This window comes from Agelaius tricolor, unplaced genomic scaffold (assembly GCF_023055355.1).
Source record: "Agelaius tricolor isolate 1412-34295 unplaced genomic scaffold, bAgeTri1.0.p SCAF_1, whole genome shotgun sequence".
Classification (NCBI taxonomy): domain Eukaryota; kingdom Metazoa; phylum Chordata; class Aves; order Passeriformes; family Icteridae; genus Agelaius; species Agelaius tricolor.
Window position 1 is genome coordinate 42861577 of NW_027269261.1, and position 24295 is coordinate 42885871.

The 24295-nt window shown below is 36.9% G+C and overlaps 1 protein-coding gene across 2 annotated transcripts in view; it reads right to left on the minus strand.

Annotated features, from left to right (window-relative positions):
• The window catches only part of GALNT2 (polypeptide N-acetylgalactosaminyltransferase 2), an 89215-nt gene that overhangs the window by 14322 nt on the left and 50598 nt on the right, over nt 1-24295 (minus strand). For both annotated transcript variants that reach the window (XM_071431585.1, XM_071431596.1), the window contains exons 3-10: nt 23771-23924; nt 18642-18740; nt 17993-18060; nt 17039-17104; nt 13862-13983; nt 7169-7256; nt 3287-3374; nt 2639-2742 (exon numbers count right to left, since the gene is read on the minus strand). In XM_071431585.1, coding sequence (XP_071287686.1) covers nt 2639-2742; nt 3287-3374; nt 7169-7256; nt 13862-13983; nt 17039-17104; nt 17993-18060; nt 18642-18740; nt 23771-23924 — 789 coding nt within the window. The remainder of the gene's footprint in view (nt 1-2638; nt 2743-3286; nt 3375-7168; nt 7257-13861; nt 13984-17038; nt 17105-17992; nt 18061-18641; nt 18741-23770; nt 23925-24295) is intronic.

Below are 24295 nucleotides of genomic sequence, written 5' to 3' on the forward strand. Positions count from 1 at the left end.
ACGAATGACAACATTGTCTTTGACAGTATTCACGTAAGACCACTAATTTTTCATTTTTGTACACCTTTCAGCACCTTAGATTGTGAAGAATCTCAAAAAAAATGAATGTTACGCAAAATAGCTCAGTGGGAAACACAGCAAAGGACGAGAATACAGGGAGAAGCAAACTAATTACAACTTGTACCAACATGGCTTCTAAAGCCTGCATGGAAAAAGAAAAAATATACAGCAACTAAAACTCAAAACAACCCCACAAACTCCTTTAAGACATCTCTTTTGTTATACTCAAACAGTAGGAAATGTTACTACCAGAGCAAGTTCAGTGGACATAGTTTTTAAATAAGAAGGCATAAGCAGTACATCAAAAATTATTTATGCGATGAAGTTACATTTCTGTAAGAGATTTGTTCTTTTTATTAGAGTGTGTCATCAATATAGAAGACAAGGAATGTCTTACTCATTCCCTGGTTTTAGAAAAAGTAGTAAGAAAAGCCTAGGTTTTCAAATTAGACCCAAACCTTCTCAAGGTCCACCCAGCTCTCTGGTATACTCTGATTCTCCTAAGCTAATCAAAAAGCATCATAAACATACTGAGAACTGAAGTTTCTGAGTTGGAAAAGAGATTGAACTAATCTTGATCCACTTTTTGTACAGCACACATGCATATGCATTACCAGTTACATTTAGCAGCAGTCTGAGAATGTACCTATCTTCATGGCAATTTGGGCAATTTAGAGAAAATACCGCAGGCTCATCTTAAAATTTGTCAAATTGGTACTGACATGTGAACAAAACCTCATAACAGCTGCTCTGTACATGCTTGAAGGAAAAATGCTAGCTTTTATAAATGAATATGATGTGCAGAATTATTTTGCTAGTCCATTTAGCATTTATTTGCATGTAACAGCAAGCCCCTGATATAGAGTTATACTTGAGAGTAAAGAGGCCTGACAAGTGTGCACATTGAATTTTAAACTGCACATCACAGATTTCCAGTTATCTGCTGCATGTGTCATTTATTGCCAATTAAATCATATGCCATGTGAATTTTACTCATCTTCAATTAGTCCAACAACTAGGAAGAAACCATTAGCTGCCTTCTGCCTGCTTTTCAGGCACCCCTAAGTCTCCATCTTTTTCTTCCCAAGGAGGGGGAGAAAATGAATAGAGCAGGAGCAAAATAAACATCTCTTGGCATCCTTGAGAGAGAAGCTGTTGCTTGTGCCCTTTCCTGCTATCAAGGCCTCAAAGTAGTTGCTAAGTGTTCAGAAAAAAAACTCAGTAGCTCAAGAACACGCTTGTAACTAATCAAATATTTAAGTGCTCGAGTGGCAAAAGTGGTTTTCAGAGTGAAAAGAGTATTGCTGCATTAAATTAATCCAATAACTTTCCAGGACATTTAAAAAATGAAAAATTATTATGTTTACATAAATACAATTTAGCAATATTCAGCCAAAATAGCAAGACAACAGAAACATGGAATGTAACTGCTCAAAATACCCGTAGGGTTTCTTTGAGTATTGCCCAGGATGGTCAGAGACAGGACTGTAGGAACACCCCTTCCAACTTTTCAGTGTTACAGCAGCATTGAAAATTTGGTTACCATGTATCCACACAGCAGACATTTCCTTGTAGGCCCAGCATATGCTTAATGCATATGCAGATTTCAGTAACTCAAAATACTCGTGGGTTTTTACAAGTTCAATGTATTTCAGGATTTTGCAGCTAGCATGTGCAGCAGAGAAGCTTATATGCTTAGAAGCGTTCCTAAAACGCACTACTTGGAATGTCTGAGATGCATCTCTACCCCAAAAAACTAAATTAATGAAAAACTGGAATTCTTGAGGAGGTGTAAAATTCTGCTCCTTTCAAATATTTCTTGTTTTAAAACAAGTATACTGGCCTTAACTGGAGAAAACCTCTGAACAATGCTGTAATGCAAATAGCCAGGAAAACCTACTAATGCCAGATTTAACCACCAGGTCAAAGGAGAATGGCTAAAGCACAAGTTCTCTCAGCCCCTCCTCTCTCTTGCCTAAATCTCACTTGTGTACACATCTGAAAATAAGGAGTTACAGAAAAAATGCCTTCTCAACCATTAATATCTTACAGTGCTAAAGAAGAGGTATAAAACTACAAAATTCACTAAGTTTAGATGCCAGGCAGAATACTACTGGCAAAGTTCAGAAACAGATAATTCTTCAGTCAGCTAAGTTAATTGATTTATTAAGGTGTATCTAATAACATTAAATTCATTCTCCTGCATTCCACTTTTCATGATTAAATTAAGCAACATCTTAAAAACGTGCCTTCAACTGTCAGCATTTAAACATTATTATACTTAATTGCCTATCTACAGCCTGCATTTTTTACTAACCAACTTCCATTACAAAAAAAAGTAACTGCTCAATGAGCTAATACTTTTATTCCCTCATATTTAGCATATAATTTCTCATTTGTTATAATTATTTCATTGAAATAAACGTTTTGGATTTTGCCAATAAAGTGTATGAAATTTAAATGCTGGCTTTTAATCCTCTTTGCACAAAATCAGAAAAACCATGACTCCTTGACAATAAAGGAAATTATGAAACCTGCTTTCATTCAAGGTTGATCAGAAGGGAAATAATACACATACCTAGATTTTCTCCACCCCAAACATCCATCATCATGTCATACTTTCCTAGTTCTTCAAAATAGGATTTGTCCATCACAAATAATCCACCAGCTATCATGGGTGTCCTAAAGAAAAAAGAAAAACATAAATTAGTTACAGAACCATGAACATGGGGTTAACTATTGTTTGTACATCAAGATTAATAGCTTCTTGAAAAAACTGGCAATGTTTTTGAATGAAACTTATTTTGCATCTATCACTTCAAATGTTGTTTCCACACGTTCCTATGGGCCATTTCTATGGCCATTACCACCTTCTGAGGCAGCTTCCAAATTTCCACTTGGCTCACAAGTCACTTACTTTAAGGATGGTGATTTGTGCCAGCAAAAAAACATTAAAACTGATGCTGTATTTTTGGCCCTCAAAACACACCGACTTTAAACTGAGTGACATCTACTTCTTAAGGGTAAACAATTAACTAGTGTGTTTTAAGCAATTTTTAAATACCATTTATTTCTGAGAATCTCATAATGCTCCATATACGTGAATGAAATTTCAATTTTGATGTAAGATATAGTGAAGATATCTTTTCAGACTCAAAGAAGATGATTTCTAACTCTCCTTAATTGCAAACTACAATCTATTTGAGAAATGGTGGTACAGACATACTTTATGGGAGCAACTGGATTTCCTTGTCGTGCTCTTCTTTGCTCTGGTGTCATGTAATCCCACTTGAATACAAGATTCCAGTCAAAACCTTCAAGAAGAAAAGTTGGATGTTAAAATTACTGTGGTCATCATTCAACTTGTAGTAACAATGCTCATTAAAAACACCAGGAACTGTAATTAAAATGAAAAATTTAAACATGTGCAAAATTCTGGGTAGAAAACAAATAAGAAGTCCAGATGAAAGGTAAAGAAAAAAAGAGTAAATCTCAACACCAAATAACTTTGGATCACTTGTCTTCATCTATTTCACAAAGTGGGAAACCCAAGTGGCTTCCTTACATCAAATAGAAAAGATCATATGATGATCTTCCAGCCATTACAAATGCTCCCAACAATCTTTACTGAATAACTGCATTTCCACTCTTTAGCAGTGATCTCATATTTACATTTACACAGGCTTTATGCAGTACTCTTGGAGGCAACTCTAACAGCAAGAGCTCTCCATCATGAAGGTCACAACAAATTATGTAGCTTCCACTTATCTTGTCAATATTCATTTAACTTCATACTTTAAAAACATTGTGTTTTTAAATGCATCATTGTTTAAACCCGAGGCAAGTGCTAGAGCACCAAAATCTTACTTTCCTTATGCATATACATCTAAGTGTGAACACACAGTAACAACTGGTCTGGGCCTGTCGTGAGTTAAGCACAGAAGCACAAAGATCACTAGAACAGACAAGATCAATAGGTCACCTATAGCAGCTTTCTACATTAGAGCCATTAAATTACCTCTTTTAGGCAATGATAGAGAGCTTGTATAAGACAAACTTCTTATAGGAAACACTTTCAGAACAGTTTTTGTGCTGGGTTATGCTCATAATCATGAATATCTATTCAAAAAACTGCACAAGACCCATAGCCCTCTCCCAGTACACCTAGGAAATCAGCCTTGTACACTCTGCCTGCTGCCAAACACATTTAGATCCTATGAGGTCATGTAACGAATGATTTCCAGATTTCTGGTGCACAGATGTCAATAGTTTTCATTCTCCAGTACAAAGATAAAGCAATTGCTTTGTGGGGAAGTGGAGAAAAAAGCTTATGTGAACAGGCAACAATTACAGCCCTACAAACTGCTCGTCTGCATCCGTAAAGGTGCATAGCAGTGACTGATGTAGGAAGTTAAAAACGCAGTTTTCACTTTAACTCACAAGATACTTATCACACACAATACAGAAATTACCCTGAACAGTCTTTACAGCATGCATGGCAGCTCCTTCTTTCCATGTCTGAGTATTTCATGAAGCATTGCACTGTAAAAATGAAAGACTGTCAAACTACTCCAAAACTCCAAGTAGCAAAACTGAAAAATGGCTCCAACCCACAGCACTGCAAAGCCTCCAGCATGAAGAGTAAAATGAGTTCCAATAATTCCATGCAGTTAAAAAGCCACATTTCATCCTAGATAGCCAGCAAAATTACTTGCATCTGGGAGAAGTTGAAAAACGCCCTGTTCTGCAGCAGCAGCTGAGAGAGACACAGTTACTGTGTACTCCAGTGAACACAAGGGGTCTCTTTTGGAACACAGCACTCTCACAAACTGAACAAGTGTATAAAGCCTCTACCCACTCAAAACTGCTTTTCCGTCTCCATTTTCACAGACTCTGGGAAAAATCTGCACTCAATGAGATAGTATCAGTAACTCTGTAAAAGGAGTATTTTTAAACACAGTGCATATCCAGTATGAAACTCTATCCAGTGTAAACTGTATCACAGGCATACTCTAAATTATTAGCTCTCAGTTAACTACAGCTTGTTCAGTAATTGTGGTGTTTCTCAGGGTGGCTAAACAGTTTCAGAAATCCCCCTCAAAAAAAAAACAAAAAAAAAACCAAACAACAAAACAACCAAAAAAAAATCAAAAATCAAACAAATTAAGAACCTGTAACATTAAATGCATGGATTTAGTTTTGGCCAGACTTGGGAATTACTTCAGACTTGTCCACTTAGAAAAAAAGTGTGTACCATTTGCTAGGTTGCTTGTCTGGGGTGATTAAGTCCTTTCAAGACAGACCAGGCACAAATGCTGTCCCAGCTGTTCCAACTCTCCATGCTTCAGCCACACTGACACTGTACCTAAGGTTGAAAGCATAGTTCGGTTTCCATGTTTAGACTTGGCCCCAGTGAAAGTGTCCTGTGGTGCCAAATGCTGTAGTGCCTCTAACATGGCAATCTGTCTTTTGGGAACTGACAAATATATTATTTATATTTCAACTGACCCTCAAATACCTTGGCGCACTAGTAGGTGCAAAATTTCCATTAAGGTCAAAAAAGACAGTTTCTCACTCCTCAATCATAAGTATGTAGGTAGGAAACATGCACCTTAAAAAATGAAAAACCCAATCTGTTATGTACAAAAAGAAAAAATAAGTACTAAAAAATAATAGATAAATGAACAAATTAGGTAACATAGATTAAAAGATAAAGCATGAAGGGCAGTAGTAAGTGAAACAATCCTCTCCCACTTAACTTGGGAAGAATTTAGCATAAACCCAGCAGCAACCTGATCTAAGGCTTCAAAAAAGAATTCCTCCTCCTACTCCTGCAGACAACAATAAAAGCCACACAATGGTATAGGGATTTCTGTAGTTAATATTTAATGAATAGATTGGGTAAGGACCTTAAGGTTTGATAATGCTGGCACATACAATAGCATAGAACTATACATTAGCACACTGTGAATATATGCACCATAGGTGTCATTTCAAAACATTAATTAAAAGGACATAGAACCTCTCACCTCCAGACCACTGGAGCAGATGCAACATTATGCAAATATTGCTTTTATTTTAGTTCACTGCAACAACCTAGGTGACCGGTCAGAGACTAGAATCTAAAAGAATAGATTGGAAACTGTTTTTTCCTTCCTCACTTCACGTAATCCATTCAGAAAAAGATAGGACACCCTGAGAACAGCACTCTAATTTTTATATTGTGACTCATTTTACACCTTTTATGCAGACAGTTGTGTTTCCAGGGTTGTAGGAACAATTATTTACAAATAATAGTTGAAAAAGGGGGTAAGTGGGTAGAGAACAACTATTTTAAATATTAGATTCTTGTTAGCACTTAAAGAAGTTTTAAAAATCTGTAATAAGTAAGGAATTTAGCATGTAGTTGCCCTCTCCCTCTTTGAGAAAGAAGATGAGAATAATTTTTTTATTTATTCTTATTTAGGGCTTCAAAAGTCTTCTTGCTATTTGCTGTCAATACTTTACACTACCTAGACATATTGAAATTGTAGTACTTCTCAGTTTAACTGGGGATATTTTCAATGGCAAAGGTATAAACACTACAAATTTTCATGGTCACATCTGAGTGTTTTCACAATTACGGATCATGGCTAACAAACATTTATTTTTTTAAACACATTCCAAAGCCTTCTGCTTATTCAGAAGATTTTAATTTTTTAAGCAAACCAGCATCTTGAAAAAAACCTCATAGACACTGCATTGTTGAGGGGCTTCTAAACTATTGAGCAATTAACGTCTGTGTTATCTAAAAAGAGAACCATAAGCTCTGGCTATTAGCTTTTTCTGACACATTTACACAACCCTACAAACCTTGGATCAAGTCTTGCATATTGGTAAAAGGCAGCATAAACTTATAAGAATTAGTATAATAAAGATGAACTTTTAAAGCAGAGAACAGTAAGGCCAATTAAAATCCAAGCCAAGAAGCAAGTGACCTATGGAACTTGAAACTAGATCTAGGAAAGGGAAGAACAGTATGTTAATTGCCCATTCCACAACTGCAGTGATTATGAGCTTTGATTCTTGATGGGGTTTTTAAAGTCTGTATTCCAGTACAGGTACATACCGCCTTTTAAATCAGCTGACGCCCCCACGTACTGGAAGTTGTCCATATTAATTACATCAATAATAGGAGACACAACTCTGGTCTTGTCCTAAAATAAATGTTAGAAAGTAATATTGAAATAATGAAATTATCAATATATAAAGATTCAGGCAGGATGTGATGTTGAACAGTTCAGCAGGATTTCATTAGCATGTCTCCCAGCTCTCCCTCTACTTCCAAAGAGCCTGTGCTGTGAATAGCACTGCTCAGCACTGCTTCAGAGAGCAGAAACCATAGCATAGGGTGTGACTGGAAATCCTCTTTCTATTCTAGGCTACTTTTATTCAGTAATTCCCCTCTTCTGACTTGCTCTTGAAGAAGGCAACAAACCTGTGGTTCTAAAGGCAGTCAAGCAAACAGACCTTCCATTCTTACTTTTAAACCCAATGCAAAGAAAAGTATCCAGACAATTCATATTTTTCACAGCAAGTCTCCAGTTATGCAGTGGACTACAGTCTTATCATTGCAACCTTTAAGGGACATTTAGGCCTTTCTGCAATCAGAAAGGTCTTAGGTTAATGTCAATCCATTTCACACTAGGAGAATCACACTTCAATAACCTATACTCAGATAGGAAAGAGAACCTAAAAAGCACCTCAGACTCATGGATACTATTAATCTCCAGCAGTTAAGATTCCAGTGGTACAGATAACCACAGTCCTTATCCAACCATGGTCTCGTATACTATTCTGAGCAATGTTAATTATTTTAACTGATGTTTTTGCCAAAATAGTTTAAGAACAAAAATCTTTCCAACAACTCCATGTGTATTATCCAGCAGAATCACAAGACCTCAGTGTTCTAAAATAAGACTCATCTAATGTTAGAAATGCAGTATCATGGTTAAGCCAGTTTGTCTCCATGAGTTATTGCTTGAATTCAAAATAAAAGTTTGGAGCTGCACAACTTAACATCATTCAGAGAACAGATAACTTCAGAACAGCGTATCATCAAATCTGTGAATATAAAAAAAATGTTTTGAACATTTTGGAGATATTTTGGTAACTCCTATTATAGAGAAACTGTTCTCATGGTTAAAAGAAATACAACCTAAACATCTCTATTTTAGGAATTTATTTTATCAGTATGTCTTGAAACAACACCACATATATTCTAAACAGTGGTTCAAGCATGTATCCCCGTTACTAACCAGTATTATGCAGAACAGACTGGAACCAAATTAGTATGAGGCTGAGGTCATAATAAAAGACTTAAAAGCAACTTAAACAAATGCTTTGCTTGGTCCAATAAAAACCTTTAACAACCATTTTCTTTTTATTGAACCTTAACTATTCAATCTCTGCTGATTTTAAATCAGCCCTAATTACATAAACAGCATCTACTAGGTCATTCTGCCTGAGTGAGCAAAAGGTAATGAATTTCTGTATCATCCAAAAGAAGAATTCAAGCAAGCCCAAGAGAATTCAAGCTGAAGACTAAGTGAAAAGCTGAAGACATTGCTTTTTCCATTTCCTTTACTATCACTGCAGCTATGCCAACAAGGCTAAAAATTTGCTTTCATGAGAAATGTAACAGAACATCTAATCTGGTCTCCTACTGAGAATTAATTCATTTGGTCTAAAGCAAATTAAAAATACAAACAAAAAAGGCCAACCTGCCATATTCCCCCATGGATCACATCTTTAGCTCCTGTTTCTCCTCGTGACAGCCTCAAGCCCATGTTTGCAATGGCAAGCAAGGCACAGTGTTGCTAACTGTGTTGTACTTGGGAGGGAATTACAATTTACTGCACCTTCCCTGCAAAGTCCTCTCTGTATGTGTGTACACCTTCCTACATCACTGAAATGCTTTAGATGTACCCATGCCCTTATTTTAGGCATTCTGTATATAGTGATAGAATTAGGAAACTCCCTTAAATAAAGACTGATGAGGCAGAAGATATCGACCTGTCCAGTTATTCACAGTTTATCTATGAGCATAAAATACAAAAATGAAAACATCCTTCCTTTCTTTCTCATTTATTCCTTAGCTGAAATTGAGACAGATGATACATCTATGCCCCTCTCAAAGTATTTTTGAAGAAGATTTGTTTTTCAAATGGTTTTACTTGATCAGGTTCAACCTGGTGGTAAAAGCTGCCCAAGTTATCAGGTGCCACATTAGGCAGAGCTTCATTTAGGCTTCAGCTTATCTCCACCAAGTTGCATAAGCAGGTAGCATGTTGTCTCTACACACCTGAGCTTTTACTGCTGGTCCGATTATTTCTATCAATATCAGTGCAACACCAAACTAACACCACTTACTACACCTAACATATTTAAACAACTCCCAGTTGTTTCTCTGACAGCCAAATACCCAGGCCATGTGCATTCAGTCTTGATGTATAACCCTCACATTGTTGGCTTGGGAATGTGCTGCCCTTCTGTGACTTGAAATTACAGGATTTGCTCAGTAGCAAAGCAGAAAAAAGCTCTGTACATTCTTAAGGTGATGCTTTGCAGAGCATTAGAAAGTTGTTAATGCAGACACTGCTAAAAGAGAGCTTGTGGGTCTCCAAATTAGAGTTCACTCATTTAAAAGACTAAAAAGCAGCTGGTTCCTTTAATCACACCATGCATAAATAAGCACCTTTCTTTAGGATAATTTAATGTAGAAAATCTTTTGCCCTCTATTGGAAAGTGCAACTGGAAAGCCATGTACTTCTTGGTGAACATAATAAAAAGAAAGAGCCTGCAAACACTGTAAGTCTCTAGCACCTGAAAATTTGTAGCAAACCACATCATCTTGACAATTTATAAGGAAGTTATGAATACTCTAGAGAATTAGGCTTTATATATTGCTTTTATAAACCATGAGAAATTATCCTCGAGATTCTGCATTCATTGCTTCCCCCCTCTAAGTCTCAAGACACTTCAAAGATTAAACTTCTCTTAAGAGAAAATATAAATATTTTCCTTTTAGCATCAGTTAAAAGTGATCTCACTCAAAGTCAAAAAATCTGAGACAGACATGAAAAAGCAAACCACATCTCACTTCTTAATTTTAGTCATTTTTTTCCTTTTAAGATCATCTCTGTTTAAAAATACCTTCCTAAATGTGACACAGGATTTACTGCTATGCTATGAAAACAGATTAGTTCAGTTCTGCACCAGAATCTTTCAATTTATTTTTCTCACACAATTGCTGAATTCTAAGAACAGAATGTCAAAGTGTTTAGAAATTTGAAAAGGAAAAAGCCAAGTAGATGAGTGCCCATGAAATTGCTAGTAGTCATAGATGTTTTCAGAACTGTGTATACTTATAACTATGCTGACATTTTTGAGGAATCAAAGGGTTAACCTCCACTGTCTCCTCATTTAATCACACACACAAAAAATCTAGAGGGCATAAAAGGTAGCCTTAAGAATCAAGCAGAAAACCACTCTCCAGGAAGGAGCAAAAGGTACACCAGCTCCAGGTTACACAAGTATCTGTACACATTCTGAACTCCAAAGTGGTCACCTTGTGCATATGCTGCTTCTGCACTGAGCTTTTGCTAAAATTGCTGTAGAAAAGTCCCTAGTAGAATCAGAACCCCTCCAGAAATGCTAAGCAAACATGGCTCCTGAAAAAAGGAAGATATTCTAACCAGGAATCCATCTTATAGAAGAAAACTCTCGGATGGATCATGTTTCAATTCAGGAGGAAAGTTTGATATCTCAGGTGACAGAGGCAGAGCTTTCTAAAGTGGTAATAGCACATCAGATAGAGTTCTGCAGAACTGACTTGATTCAGACTGTTTCTTGGAAGCTGTAAATTCTTATATTGTAACACACACTATTACTCTCCTAACACTCCAACAGAAATAAATGCCAAGTGGGCAATCCTGGAACAGAAAGAAAAAAAAAGAAGAACAAAACACTTTCCACCAGATATACAATAGAAGCAGCTGCCTATCAGAAAACACAGTATTCATGAACAGGAGCCCTGACCTGAAAAAAGTTACCACTGAGCAGAAAAGAGTTCATGTCTATTCAGCTTCTTGTCACTGAGACTATCAAAAAATGCTGCCAATTAACATCAACTAACATACTGTCTGCCCTGAGAGCTGAATTAATCCATTTAAAATAACAAAGAGCTATCATATACAATATATAAACACTAACCTGGCCTTAATTATTTGAACAACCAGAAAACTTAAAAGCTGCTTTTTCAATCCCCATAGCTGTTGGCTGGGAATCTTTGCAGATGACAGTTAAATGGAATTCTATATCCATTATTTATTTAACAGTACATCAATCTTTTAAGACTGAGAAAAATATATTCATACAGCTGAAAACTATTCAGTGGTACACAATTAGTTTGTACTATGGTGACAGTTGGAAGCAGCGAGTTTTGAAGGATCTAATAATTCACATGCCACTAAAATGTAGCTGCTGCAAGAAGCAAAATATGCACCAGCTTCTCCAGCCTAATAAACCCCATTCAATGCTGGATCTTCACAAAATTGCCAGCAATTTAGTAAGAGGTTTTACATTCTGTTACAATGAAAAGGTAACATTTTTTCAAATTCCATATCAGTTTCAGAAAGATAAATGAGTATGACCTGCAAAAAGTCATACAGAAGAGAAATGGGAAAATTACCAAGTAACTGTCTTACCAAATGCAGGGTTTTGCTGACCAAAACAACCACTTCTCTTCTTATTTCTTCAATAAATAGATGCTTCAAGTAGTTTACACAAAAGGCCTGAAAACAGCTCCCATGTCCTTGAATTCATTAGTGCTTTAGCTGCAAGCATTCTCTGCTTCTTTTAGAGATATATTTTATGCCTTCAAGTTTATTTCCTAGTTAATCATTAGAGAGAAATTCCCCCAACCCTTCTGAAGCTGGAACACTTGAGATAGGTTAAAAAAAAATAGGAGGAAGTGCTATGGTATCCATGCTCAAGGGTTTTTTAGGCTCTAGGTACTTTAACAGTGTCCAGGTTTGAGCTGATTAGTTATTTCTACTCCAAAACAGGACTTCAACTGCTGATGTGTCTTGGGCAACTTGCAGTATTTCTGGAACACCTGGCAAATATAACAGGCTATTGACAATTTTATGAGGTTCAACAAGGCAAAGTGCCAGGTTCTGCACTCAGGTCACAATTTCATGCAATACTACAGGACTGGGGATGCTGACTGACAGCAGCTGAACATGACCCAGCACGTGCCCAGGTGGCCAAGAAGGTCAATGGCATCCTGGCCTGGATCAGCAACTGTGTGGCCAGCAGGACCAGGGCAGTGATCATCCCTTTGTATTCAGCACCACTGGGACCACCCCAATCCAGTGTCCTTTTCTGGGCTCCTCACTCCAAGATAGTGAGGTGCTGGAGTGTGTCCAGAGAAGAGTAATGGGGAGCTATGAAGGAACACAAGCTTTTTGAGGAGGAGCTGAGGGTGTTTAGCCTGGAGAAAGGAGTCTCAGAGGAGAGTTTATGACTCTGTACAACTACCTCACAGAAGTTTGCAGCAAGGTGGAGATCAGTCTCTTCTAAGAAATAACAAGCACAGGAAAGAGGAAATAGCTTCAAGTTACATCACAGAGATTTGGATTGGGTATTAGGAAAAATTTCTTTACTGAAAGAGTGGTCAAGCATTGGAACAGACTGCCCAGGGAAGTGGAGTGGTCACCATCCCTCAAGGTACTTATTTAAGAGATGTGTAGATGTGGCACTTCAGGGACATGGTTGGGCTTGGCAGGTGCTTGGGTAACAGCTGGACTCAATGATCTTAAATGTCATTTCCAACCTATATGATTTTATGATTCTAAAAGGATGACAGAACCAAACAGAATAAAGAAAATCAGTCATCAATTGATAGCTTCTTCATTGGCACACTGAGTATATGGGGTTTACTTCCTTCCCTCTCCCCCACTCTGTTTTTGGAGAATGCAAAGGAAACCATAATGTGGATAAGTGAAGAACTGGGCATTAACCAAACAGAGTAGCTTAGCAAAGCCATTTTGATCAGAAGCATTTTGGAACCAAATCTTTCCTGGAAGACTAGCTTTCCAGAAAGGGAATGCAATTAAGAAAGAATAAAAACCCTGCTGTCTTGAGTGTTTCTCAGTGTTTTTTTGGAATCACACTTCATTCAATTTCCACTTCAACTGAGTTCTTCCAGAGGAAGTTAACAAGTATAAAGAACCCCTGGAGAAAACAGTATAGTTTCACTCTCAATCCTCCCAATTGCTTTTCCAGGACACCAGACTAAGCATAATTTTCATAGATGCTGAGAGCCTATAGTTCCTGCTAGTTTCCATGAGAATTTTGGTTTGACAAGTCATCCTCTCTCCTATTATCACACTGAATTTTAATGAGGCATAAAGATTCAGGTAAACTGAATCACATCAAGATGATACTGGTAGAGGAGAATCATACTTTGCTCTAAAGATTTTCAGCTTACTGAGGCAGTCCCCAAAGAACCAAGGAAGCATATATTTGAATTACTTGCAAAGATAGTAATAAATATTCAGATTTTATGTTCCTGTGTTCACAGATTAAATGAACAAAAATATGTTTTAATCACAGAACACTCCAATCATCTCCATCATCTTAAATCAGGGAAAAAGCTTCCTTAGGAAAATGAATAAAATTAATCTACTATAAACCAGATGGCTTTAAAATTTAAAAGCTGCTTCTTCAGGAAATTACTTTACAACTCTTTACTAACCTCAGCTACTCTTTCCAAAAGTGGTTCCAGCCAGTGTTCATTGCACTCACAGTGACTATCCAGGAAGGTCAACACTTTGGCTTGTGCTGCATCTGCCCCTCTGACACGGGAGCGCATCAGGCCTGAGAAGTAAAGATGGAAAGTTTTAAGTACTTCCTGGGGAAAACAATCAACAGTAGCAAGAAACTATTGCATTCTAAGTTAGTAGTCAGTTAAATTACTCATACAGGGCAAATACACAAGCTCCATTATCAAAATCAGATGCTCATTAAGAATTCAGTGAAATGACTTCACACCAAACAGCCTGCAAGTGCCCAGCCTACTGCAATCTGCAAGTTTCCATCTGATTTAAGCAGAAGAAAAGTACCTTTTCAAAACAATGATACACAAATACAGATGGATCTGTATTACCCTAAGTGGTATTTACACCAATAAATCTTAAGATTGGATCTGAAAACAGGTATACCTCCTCAAGTTCTACTATGCAACTAAGGAAAGCACCATAATTAACTTACCCTCCCCACCTTTTTGCCAACCCCCATCTTAGTACTTACCAGTCCGTACAGTCTTCTATGAACTTCTTCAAGAAATAACCATGCTTCATTAATTCCCATTGGAGAACCTTACCCCAACCCATTTGTCTTTCCTCTGTGACTACAGCCATTCTCTTGTTTTGCAGTTTGTTTGGGGTTTGTCTGTTCTGAATAGATATCTTTAGGTAGAAACTTCTGGCAAAACCAAAAGGTTCTTCTCTTTATGTCTCGATTAGATAGATACTCTCATTGATTTACCCTGCTCCTTTCCTTTCTTTTCTTTTACAATCTGTTCACTGGATGACCTCACCAATCCTTAAAGTCTCTTGCTATATATACACATAGCAAGCTTCCTCCCATTCCTTTGCAAATTTCCTCCCTACTTTTTTCTACTACTATTCAAAAATTCATTGATTTCTTTTTGTCATGTGAGACCAAAGCCAAGTCTGTTTTGTTCTGGGTTTTTTTTCTTTTTTAGCTTTGTTTTGTTGTTTTGGTTTTTTTTCTTTCTTTCTTTCTTCATTGTTTCCCACTAAATCTGTTCTGGTTTCTTCAGGCATTTTCCTCCCCCAACAGAAATACTATAAAAGAGTCAAGCCTGTTACTTACTCCTCCCTTTACAAAATAAATATGCAAAACATGACTATGCCAACAGAACACAAGATGCTTAAGAGGTAAAGCTTGTTACTCTGACCAACATTCAATAACAGCCCCATCAAGATCCTTTTCCTCTCTCTTATTTCAAGTGTGAGCACAGTTCCAGATACATGCTGTGCCATGACTCTCCAACATTTTACATTTTATCTGTGGCACACTGACACCTAACTGTACCTCACAGACTTAGTGCTGGTGCCTTAATTTCACCCTTTGAATCTGTGCTGTTCAGTTTTTCCACATCAAACCATTCCTCCAGGACTATTGCAATACTTTTTTTAATTTCTCAAATTGCTCCCTCCAGAGCTTATTATTTCTAAATAATATTGTTGAAGAGCCTACTGTCTTACTCTAATTCTATAGAAAACACACAACAGTGTTTCTAATTTCAGAGTTTTAAAAAATGGATGTGAGCACTTTGGTCATTGAGTCCTCCACAATCACATTCAGGCTTATAATGAATAGAGCTGAAAAGGTTCCACTGAACATTTATTCTGTAGACTACCACACCCTAAAACACATCTGTTCCCATAACAAACTCTGGTACTAGAGATGAGACTAATAGCCAGTAATATTTATTTTTGAAAGAACAGCAGTTTATGTCACTCCCTTCACTGACACCATCTCTTCACGTCAACTTTTGCTGTAAAACACACTGCTTTCCTTTATCATTCTGATAAGAGTGGATACTACTGACCCACTCTTAGCACACTACACATTCACTAATTCTCTTAAATTTCAATTTGTTTGTGCAATATTTAATCTTAATCTCACAAAGATACAAACTAATACTCTGCCTTCTATCTGCAAACATTTGTGCTCTTCTGACATAATAGATTTGTCAAATTATATTTAATTTTCAGATATACGGATGCACATTCCTAAGCATGTATTTGTATATGCATTGCAAATCAATATTTAAAATTACTAAAAAAACAAACATCAAAAATGTGTTACTTCATTCTGTTTTTTTCCTTACTTCTATCTCCATCTTCAAGTGATACACTGAAAAATGACATTAACTTACTCAGAACCTGGCAACCATGGCAAGTCATAAAAGACTTGCTTTCCTTTGTTCACAAGTATATTCCAAACAGAATATTTAAACACTAAGAACCCATCAGTTATTGCACTAACTTTAATTATGGGATAACACATTTTGTGCGTGTGGTTTCCAGTTCCCGACAATCTAATGATTCCAGCTCTTCCCCAGGCCAGGCCAGCAGTCTAGAAGATGCAGCTTATAAAAATTAGCAAGGACATATGTGCTAATTCAGTCAGCTATTTCAACTGTCAAATCTCAGTTATTATTTCAAACAGCTGTAGATAACAGTTGCCTGCATCTAATACTTTAAACTCCACCGTCAGTGAACTGCTGACTGAAGGGCTCAGTGATGTGACACCACAAGTTACAAAGCAACGTAGAAGAAAACAAAAATGTAAGACAAATTTGTTACAGGGCACACTGGCTTCAGAAAAACCAGAATACTTGGTCCCAGCCCTCCTGGCTCCTCAAACCCTCTAGTCAAAGCAAGTTGTTTGTCTGGCTGTCCATCAACTAAACCCATAAAATGATATCTAATAAGAGAACCAGCAAAAAAAGACGGCTATTTTTAAGCTGCATCATTTCAAACACAGATACATTTTACAGTGAGACCTTGTGTACTATGGAAGCACCTTAACTAAGTATTCAGTGCAGGAAAAGAAAGGAAAGGTTGAAGATTAAATGTAATTCCTGAAGGAAGCTCACACTGTAAAAGCCAACAATGGGCAATTGTGCACAGAACAATATGGAAACAATTACAATTACTGTTTTTACCTGCACAATTATGGGGTTTTTTTATTCCTTCTACTAGAAGATTTATAAAGTGAAGATCTCTCTTCCAATAAGGCAAGTAAAGAAGAATGTTCCTTTAAAAGACTTGATGAAAACTAACAGATAAAACAACACAGTGGAACTTGTATCTTACTTCCTTAAAATTAAGCCTACCTTCTCGCCGATCATTCCGAAGAACCCGTACTTTTTCAATTTTTCCCAAGAGAGCCCCATCATCAGCTTAAAAAAAAACCAATAATAAGTTTAAGAATTTAAAAAATAAAGAAAAAAAATCAAGTGATCAGAACCAGTTTTGCATCCAACATTTGTATACCAGAAGAGAGGCCATCTTCAAAAAAACCAAAAGTTTTGTAGGTGAAAATGTTTGTGTTCATAAATAGTTACTGATCTCACAAGAAATAAAGAAAAATTACCAGGCTAAGAAATTACTACTATGTTACTTAAAGCTAGCTTAATTTTACAGTCTTGAAATAATTTTACTTAACTATTTTCTCTTTGCTTACGTTAGACAGTTTCTACATTACATAGAGAGAAAAAACTTCCATAAGATTAAATAAACCCCTTTCTTTGCCTATAAGAAAGCTCACTTTCTAACCAACATTAAGACAAACCTGACCTAAGCTAGTATTAGTAACAGTATTAATGCAAATATATATATTAGCTTCTTCTAAGAAATATGACTCTGAGGTCCATTTCAATTGGTTAAACTGTCATGATACACTAGTACCTACAAGACATTGACTTATTTTAGGTTCAGTAAGATTTTTTCTGAGAGACTGATGGAGACAGGCATCCTTTTAAAACAGCACTACAAAAATATTTGTTGCAAACACCATGGGTTTTATTTTTATTTAAGATAACATACTATGAAAAAGCTCTTTTTAAAAATACACTCTTATTATTTCCTGTTAGCTGAAGGACAAGATATACTGGAAATATTTATAGAGACTTCACATTTCCACAATGACAGATATGGAAGAGTTAAAACTTGGCCAAGTCTCTGCCAATTCTTATTCATGTGTCCTATTCTCAACTGACTGATCTATCAGCATCAGGAAATCTTACCAGAATAAGCACAGTAGGGTAGGATCCTATAAAAGTACTTACGATCATTACTGTAGTCATCCACTAGTATGATTTCCTTAATAAGATGTGATGGACTTTTTTTAAGGACACTGAAACAGACCAAAACAAAAAATCATTACAGCAGTGTTAATTTTCCAAAATAATGTCAGAAAAGCAGTTACTTAGTTAAGCTGCAGTAGAACCCAGCCCAGGATGTTACTTTCAACAACAGCTGATGGCCTGCTCTTACAAAAAGCATGAAAAGAGGCACACGTATAATTTTGTGTGTTCCTTCTTCCCTGCCTCCCTAACTCCCCCACCCCCACTATTCCAGCCCCCAGAAATCAGTGCATTAGACAATGTCCAACAAGCAACTTTTGCAGATATCTTTGAGTCAAATAACACCTGGAAATCCATCTACCCTGACTTGTTCTTGGAACAGCCAGCCTCCAAACATCATCTGAATATCAGTCCCATACTTTCATGCATTTTAGTTGAGGTGAGCAATTTTGTTTAACATCAACTACTTCAGGATGTAAGAACTGAAGATCTCAATGAAATTAAAACTTACCTTTTCCTCTTCAAATAGTTCAGTATAATTCAGTAATGGGCTGTTGCTTCCCATTCTTATCACAAGCTGACAGAAATGAATGGCCGGCCTTAAAGAAAAATTTGTCTCTCTTGCGCATACCTGACAACAGTTCGAAGCAAAGCAGATCTTGCCTCGTTATGGAAGGTGATCACCACACTAGTGGCTGGCAAGTCTATCCGCCACTGTTTCCGCTGGCACCTGAAAGAAATAAAACCTTGTCAGTTCAACCTAACTTCTACATCCCAGGCATGGGAGACTGCCTTCATCGCAAAGCATTTATTGGTTAAACTCATAGACACATGGCCTAAGTAGAACTAAATAGCTTGTTTTCAAGTGAGATTATAATCAACCTGTCTTTTGATGCTTTTGGCAGCTGTTTTAGTACACAAAAGACTGAAAAGTCAGAGGCAGATATGGGCAGGTTCAGACAAGTCACCAGACAATCATCATTACACTATGTCAAATGTCTTTTGTGCAGCTGAGTATGAAACCAGAGCCCTTCTTTTACAATAAAAGCATTCAATACATCCAAGGCAATATGCATATTTTCAACGAAAATGCATGGTTCACCACATATTTCTTCTTTAGAATGGCATGTGTCCACTTCTCCCTTTATTTTTAAAGCTCCTGTAACATCCTGGCCATACTCATAGATAAAACTAGTTTCTATTCTAATGAGAATTTGTAAGGATCATGAATATTCAGAATGTGAAAAACAGAGCTAGCTGTGACAATGCTGAGCCAACTAAAGACAGAACCATATCCTTCCAAACCATAAGGATAATAAATATTCTATCTATGTCAACTCATTTTTCATCACCTCTAGAAATTAATATAATAAGCAAAAAGAAGCAAATCCCAAAATGCTTCCTTCAGGACTACATACAGTTAAGCTATTTAATCTAATAAAATAAACCTAAAAAGATGTTACGTTTATTGTATTAGAAACTAACAGTTCTAGAAAACAATGTATATTGAGTTTATGCCAAAAGCATTACAATGTGACAAGTCACAATACTGACTGCCATTTGTGCAGTGACACACACCAGTGATGTATTTCTTCCATGCCCTTTAATTAAGGGTAGAATTTTAACAGGCCTAGCTGTCTTCAGAAAGAATAAACCCAACTAGCATACAACTGTAGCAAATTCAGCGATTTCAGTACTTATTTCAGCAATTCAATTTCTGTACTCTGTGCAGTATTAATCAGACCAGTATTTAAGAGAAGTTTGCCACCCACACTTCTGAAACTAGGCTTCTGCCTGTATAAAAGCCCACTCCACCCCCAATTAAACATCTGCAACATGCACCATAAACAATACAACCTCCACCTTCTTGGAATCAGAGAGCAAGCAGTAATGTGCTTCTTCCCCTGCCCCACTCTACAAAAACCCAACCACCTGTGGTACTTTTGATACAACACAAGCACAGTGTCACACACATTAGTGCCTGCATGAAACAAAACATTCTCATGCTGCAGTGACCTCACTTGGCTCTGCACAAAAGCAGAGTCTGTGCCAAGCCTGCAACCGCTGTGTCAGATTAGCAGGGGCGTCTCTGGCTTTGTGGTGGGTGTACACGATGGCTTTGTCACTAGAGCCCTGCATGGAACAAATAAATCTCAAATGCCTGTATTCCTGAAAAATATAGAGCAGCTCCTCTAGTGTGAGCTTCTGGCAATTCATCTAGACAGCTAAAAGATGTGTAATTATTATACTCAAAGTCTGTGGTGCCAAAGAAGATATGCTTCATCCTGCTAGCTTTCAAATTACCCACAGAGGACAGAGCTACTGTGCACACACGAAGCACTTGCATTAGAATAATTAAAAAGTCACATTAAACTTATATTGATCTCTTTGCAGAAGAGAGCACTTGAGCCAGATCACATATTAGGGAGAATTACTCAAGGCAATGAAGCCTCTCAATTTTAAGAAAACTCAAGAGAAGAGCACTACTGTGTATTTCTGAGGGAGAAATAAGACTTCTAGTCATCCAAATAAAACTGGAGGAATGTTTCACCAAGTATCACTGTTTTCAGCTCTTCATAAATCCCTGCTTTAACTGACTCAGTATCAGTCTTCCTCCTACTCTGCTGTGTCAACAGGGCCACAGTTAAAATTCAAACCGAAGAAACAATGTCATTATTTTCGGCACAAAGATTAACCTTTGTCTCCTTAAGCTGCAGCACTTCAATTTTACATGCAGAGTAAAAAAATACATTTATTTAAGACAGAACTTGAACTGAAAATTTCAATCAAGACCTTCAATGTTTAACATAGGTCAGTAAAATCAGTTAAAACATGAAAAGTACATTCCTTCCCCCAGTGATTTGGACTGGTTCATTTAATTAACAATTTTTCCAAGAACCTCTGATTTGTTTGAAACCACTTTTTGGCAGAAATATACATTTTAACCAGTGCAAGGAGAATATTCATTTCAACTGGTACTAAAGGCACAGGAAAGTTTATTTCTTCTCTACTTAAGAATAAAACTTAAGCATGAGGTCAGAAGCTTCTAATAGGTGCCGAATGACAAAGAAAACAGTTCAGTGCAGCTATAGTACTTGAAAGTAATTCCCAAAAATCATCACATCACAACAATTAGAAGATGTGATCAGAAATCACTAGTCCAAAGCATACATGGGGAACATTGGTCCACAAAAACCATGGGGTATTTAATCCTTTATCCCCCTTGGGAAGCTATTTTACTCTGACAGAAGGACAGGTCTATGAGTTTGCTATTACAACTGTGACACCCACTTGTCACTTTCTGGATTTCCCAAATCTACCATGAAATGAAAGGAAACACAGAGGTTTCTTAGAGTTGTGGTGAGCATCAGCCCAAGTGGTAGTTTGTGAGCGTCAGCTGGAGTGAGAATCCATGTCCCTGCTCAGAGCTCTCTCCACTTCCTTTCTTATGTTGTATCTGCCTGTTTCTCCCTTCTTCCTTTTGCTTAAAACAAAGGCAAGCAGTTAAAATGAGTGAACCAAAAGTGTCTGGTAGTACTGCTGGCATGCTTTCACAAAAAGCACAAGGAAAACTTTTGTCTTCCTGCTAGTAAAAGTTTGCATGATGTAAATATAGACTTAACAATATAGTATTAAAAAGATGCATAGCTACACTCACATCTACATATGTAATGCAGAATCCTGATAAACTGCTCCTAAACAGTCTAGAAAATTTCAGCAATTAAAAAATTCTGCTACGTAATTTTTTTTAAGTCAATGAGCCTCTTGGACACATCAATACAATTAATAACAAGTTATTTAAGAAGAAACAAAGTATCTTCTCACCCAGGTTTCTTTCCTTAAAGAAGACTGCAACAGTTCCACAAGAGATCTTAATCTCAACCCAGTTGCCTTCAATTTTATTAGAAACTAACATGCTTCAAAGTGTCTTGTGATCAGATAGTCTTCTTCCTATGGCTATTGCTTTTGTTCTTTCCATTGCACACTTCCCAAAAAAAATATTTCATGCAGCTTTTTCAGCTTTTGCAGTGAAAGGTCTTCCCAAAATAGAATGAAAATTAAATGCAGCGTGGCAGGGAACTCATTAAGAACAGCTTGTAAGAATGATTGCTTCAGTTTGTTTTACTGTTTGGTTCATCTTTTCTTTAAAAGATGATTATTCACAGACTGATAAGCACTTAAATCTGCTCCATGGCACAGTCTAAGTAATAATCCCAGCTCAGATATAGCCTGTCCCCAGTAACATACCTCTTTCTGGGTTCTTTTCCAGCTCTGTTTAGTGGAAACACTTAAGCAGGCCAGCATATAATAACAAGACTAACAGTTAAAAGCAACGACCATTGTAATATAATTTATCTCTGGATATCTCTCTTACTTAAGTTATTCTCAACAGACAGCCTTTGTCTTTAGAGACATGCCCCTTTCCCCCCCCCCCCCACCCAAGGTTATTAGATATATAAAAAATTCCAAATTCAGCATATCTGAGTCATAGAAACTTCTAAAATTTGAGAGTTGAGTTGGATCTCTTGGAAAAGAATACCTGATCTAAAAAGTTAGAATACATTTCTTGTGGAAAAAAGTATATGCTATGAAGAAAACTCAAAAGTAATTTTAAACTCCTCAGTACAACATCACAGACATTGAGCTTTTTACTGCTTTCTTGACAACAGGTGAAACATCATATTCTTCCTACTTTGACATGCAATTAGCAACAAATTACTTGCTTTACCCCATCTGCAACTACTTTGCATAAAGAAACCTAAACCCACACTATTATACAAGGGATTTCAGAAATGACTGAGTTTCTACACAAATTTTCTTCACTAGGCCATTTCTGATTAAAGAGCTTTATGGGAGACAACAGGAATCTTCCTGTTCTCTTTCCTCTTCTGGGGTCTTTTTTTGCTTCTTCTACTTACAAATCTGTGAATGTACATTCATCCTAACTGTAGAATTAGCTAGGCAAATTAACCACACATATGGTTGGCTAATAATATGTTTCAAGACTGGCTTGCCTAGTTTTTAAACCAAACCAAACCAAACCTGGTTTTGTATTTTCAAGTAACAAAGTCCTAATGAGCAACTTTTTTTTAAGCAAGACTCATGCAAGTTATTAAATCCTTTTTAAAACGAAGGTCTTCTCTAACCAATAAATAGTAAGTAATATCCTTCCTTACTGTGAACTGTACTGTTTCCTGAAACTGCACAAGCAGCCTGAAGTATAATTCTGTCCTATGTTTACCCTGATGTGACTAAATTGATTCCTTTAGGTTTAGAGTTGACAATCATCACATACAAACAGAATCACAGAGTGACTGAGATCCAAAGTGGCCCTGGAGATCTCTGAGCTCAAATTCCCTTGAAGCAGTGCCTGCTACAGCAGGCTCTGCACCGGGCTTTGAATAACCCTAAGCCTGGAGACTTCACACCCTCTCTGGCCAACCTGCTCCACTGTTTGATCATCTTCACTTTGAAAGAGACTTACAAACATAGAAACCAAGAAATGCTACCAGATAAATAGGAAAAAAGAAAGACTGAAATGCAGCACCAGTTTGGATATATAGTACACGCTGATGCAAGTCCTGGAAACAGAAAAACTTGAATAAGATTTATTGTTCCTTAACCCACTGTTCAAGGATCAGGGAGTTTATTGCTACTGGCCTTTCTAAAGCTGGAAACTCCTGCTTCAGAAAAAGCAGCTCAAGAGCAATAAATACAGAAAGGCTAATCCAAGCCAAGATGGCTCAGTTTGGCACTTACTGATCATGCCTAGTGTCAGGAATGCTGCGGTCCATTCGCAGTTTGTCACTCTCCACCTGATTGAATTTATTCCGTGCGTAGGGATCCTGGCCCGATCGCACCACAGTAGCACCAACATAGGCATCCTGATCAAAGTCTTGCCACCGAACTTTCCCTACAGTAAAAACAGGAAAACATCCAGTTTAATAGTCATGATTTAAGGAACAGCATTCAGTAATCCAAACACAATTGATGAAAGATTTAATTAAGTAACTAAACTTCAACGGTAGTGTTAACAGTGTAACATCAAAACTCACTTATATATTAAATTTGTCTAGACTATCCTGCAAATTAGTATCAAATTTTTAAAACAATGCAAAGAATCTGCAGAAATATGAATACCAAGCTTCACTGCCACAAAAATTCAGAAGTTTGCCTATATTAACTGAAAATAAAAAAAAAATTATTAAAGGGTGTATAGTTCTGTGACATCTTTGATGTTTAATTCCAGACTCTAATACTACTTTGCAGTAACAATTCTCCAGT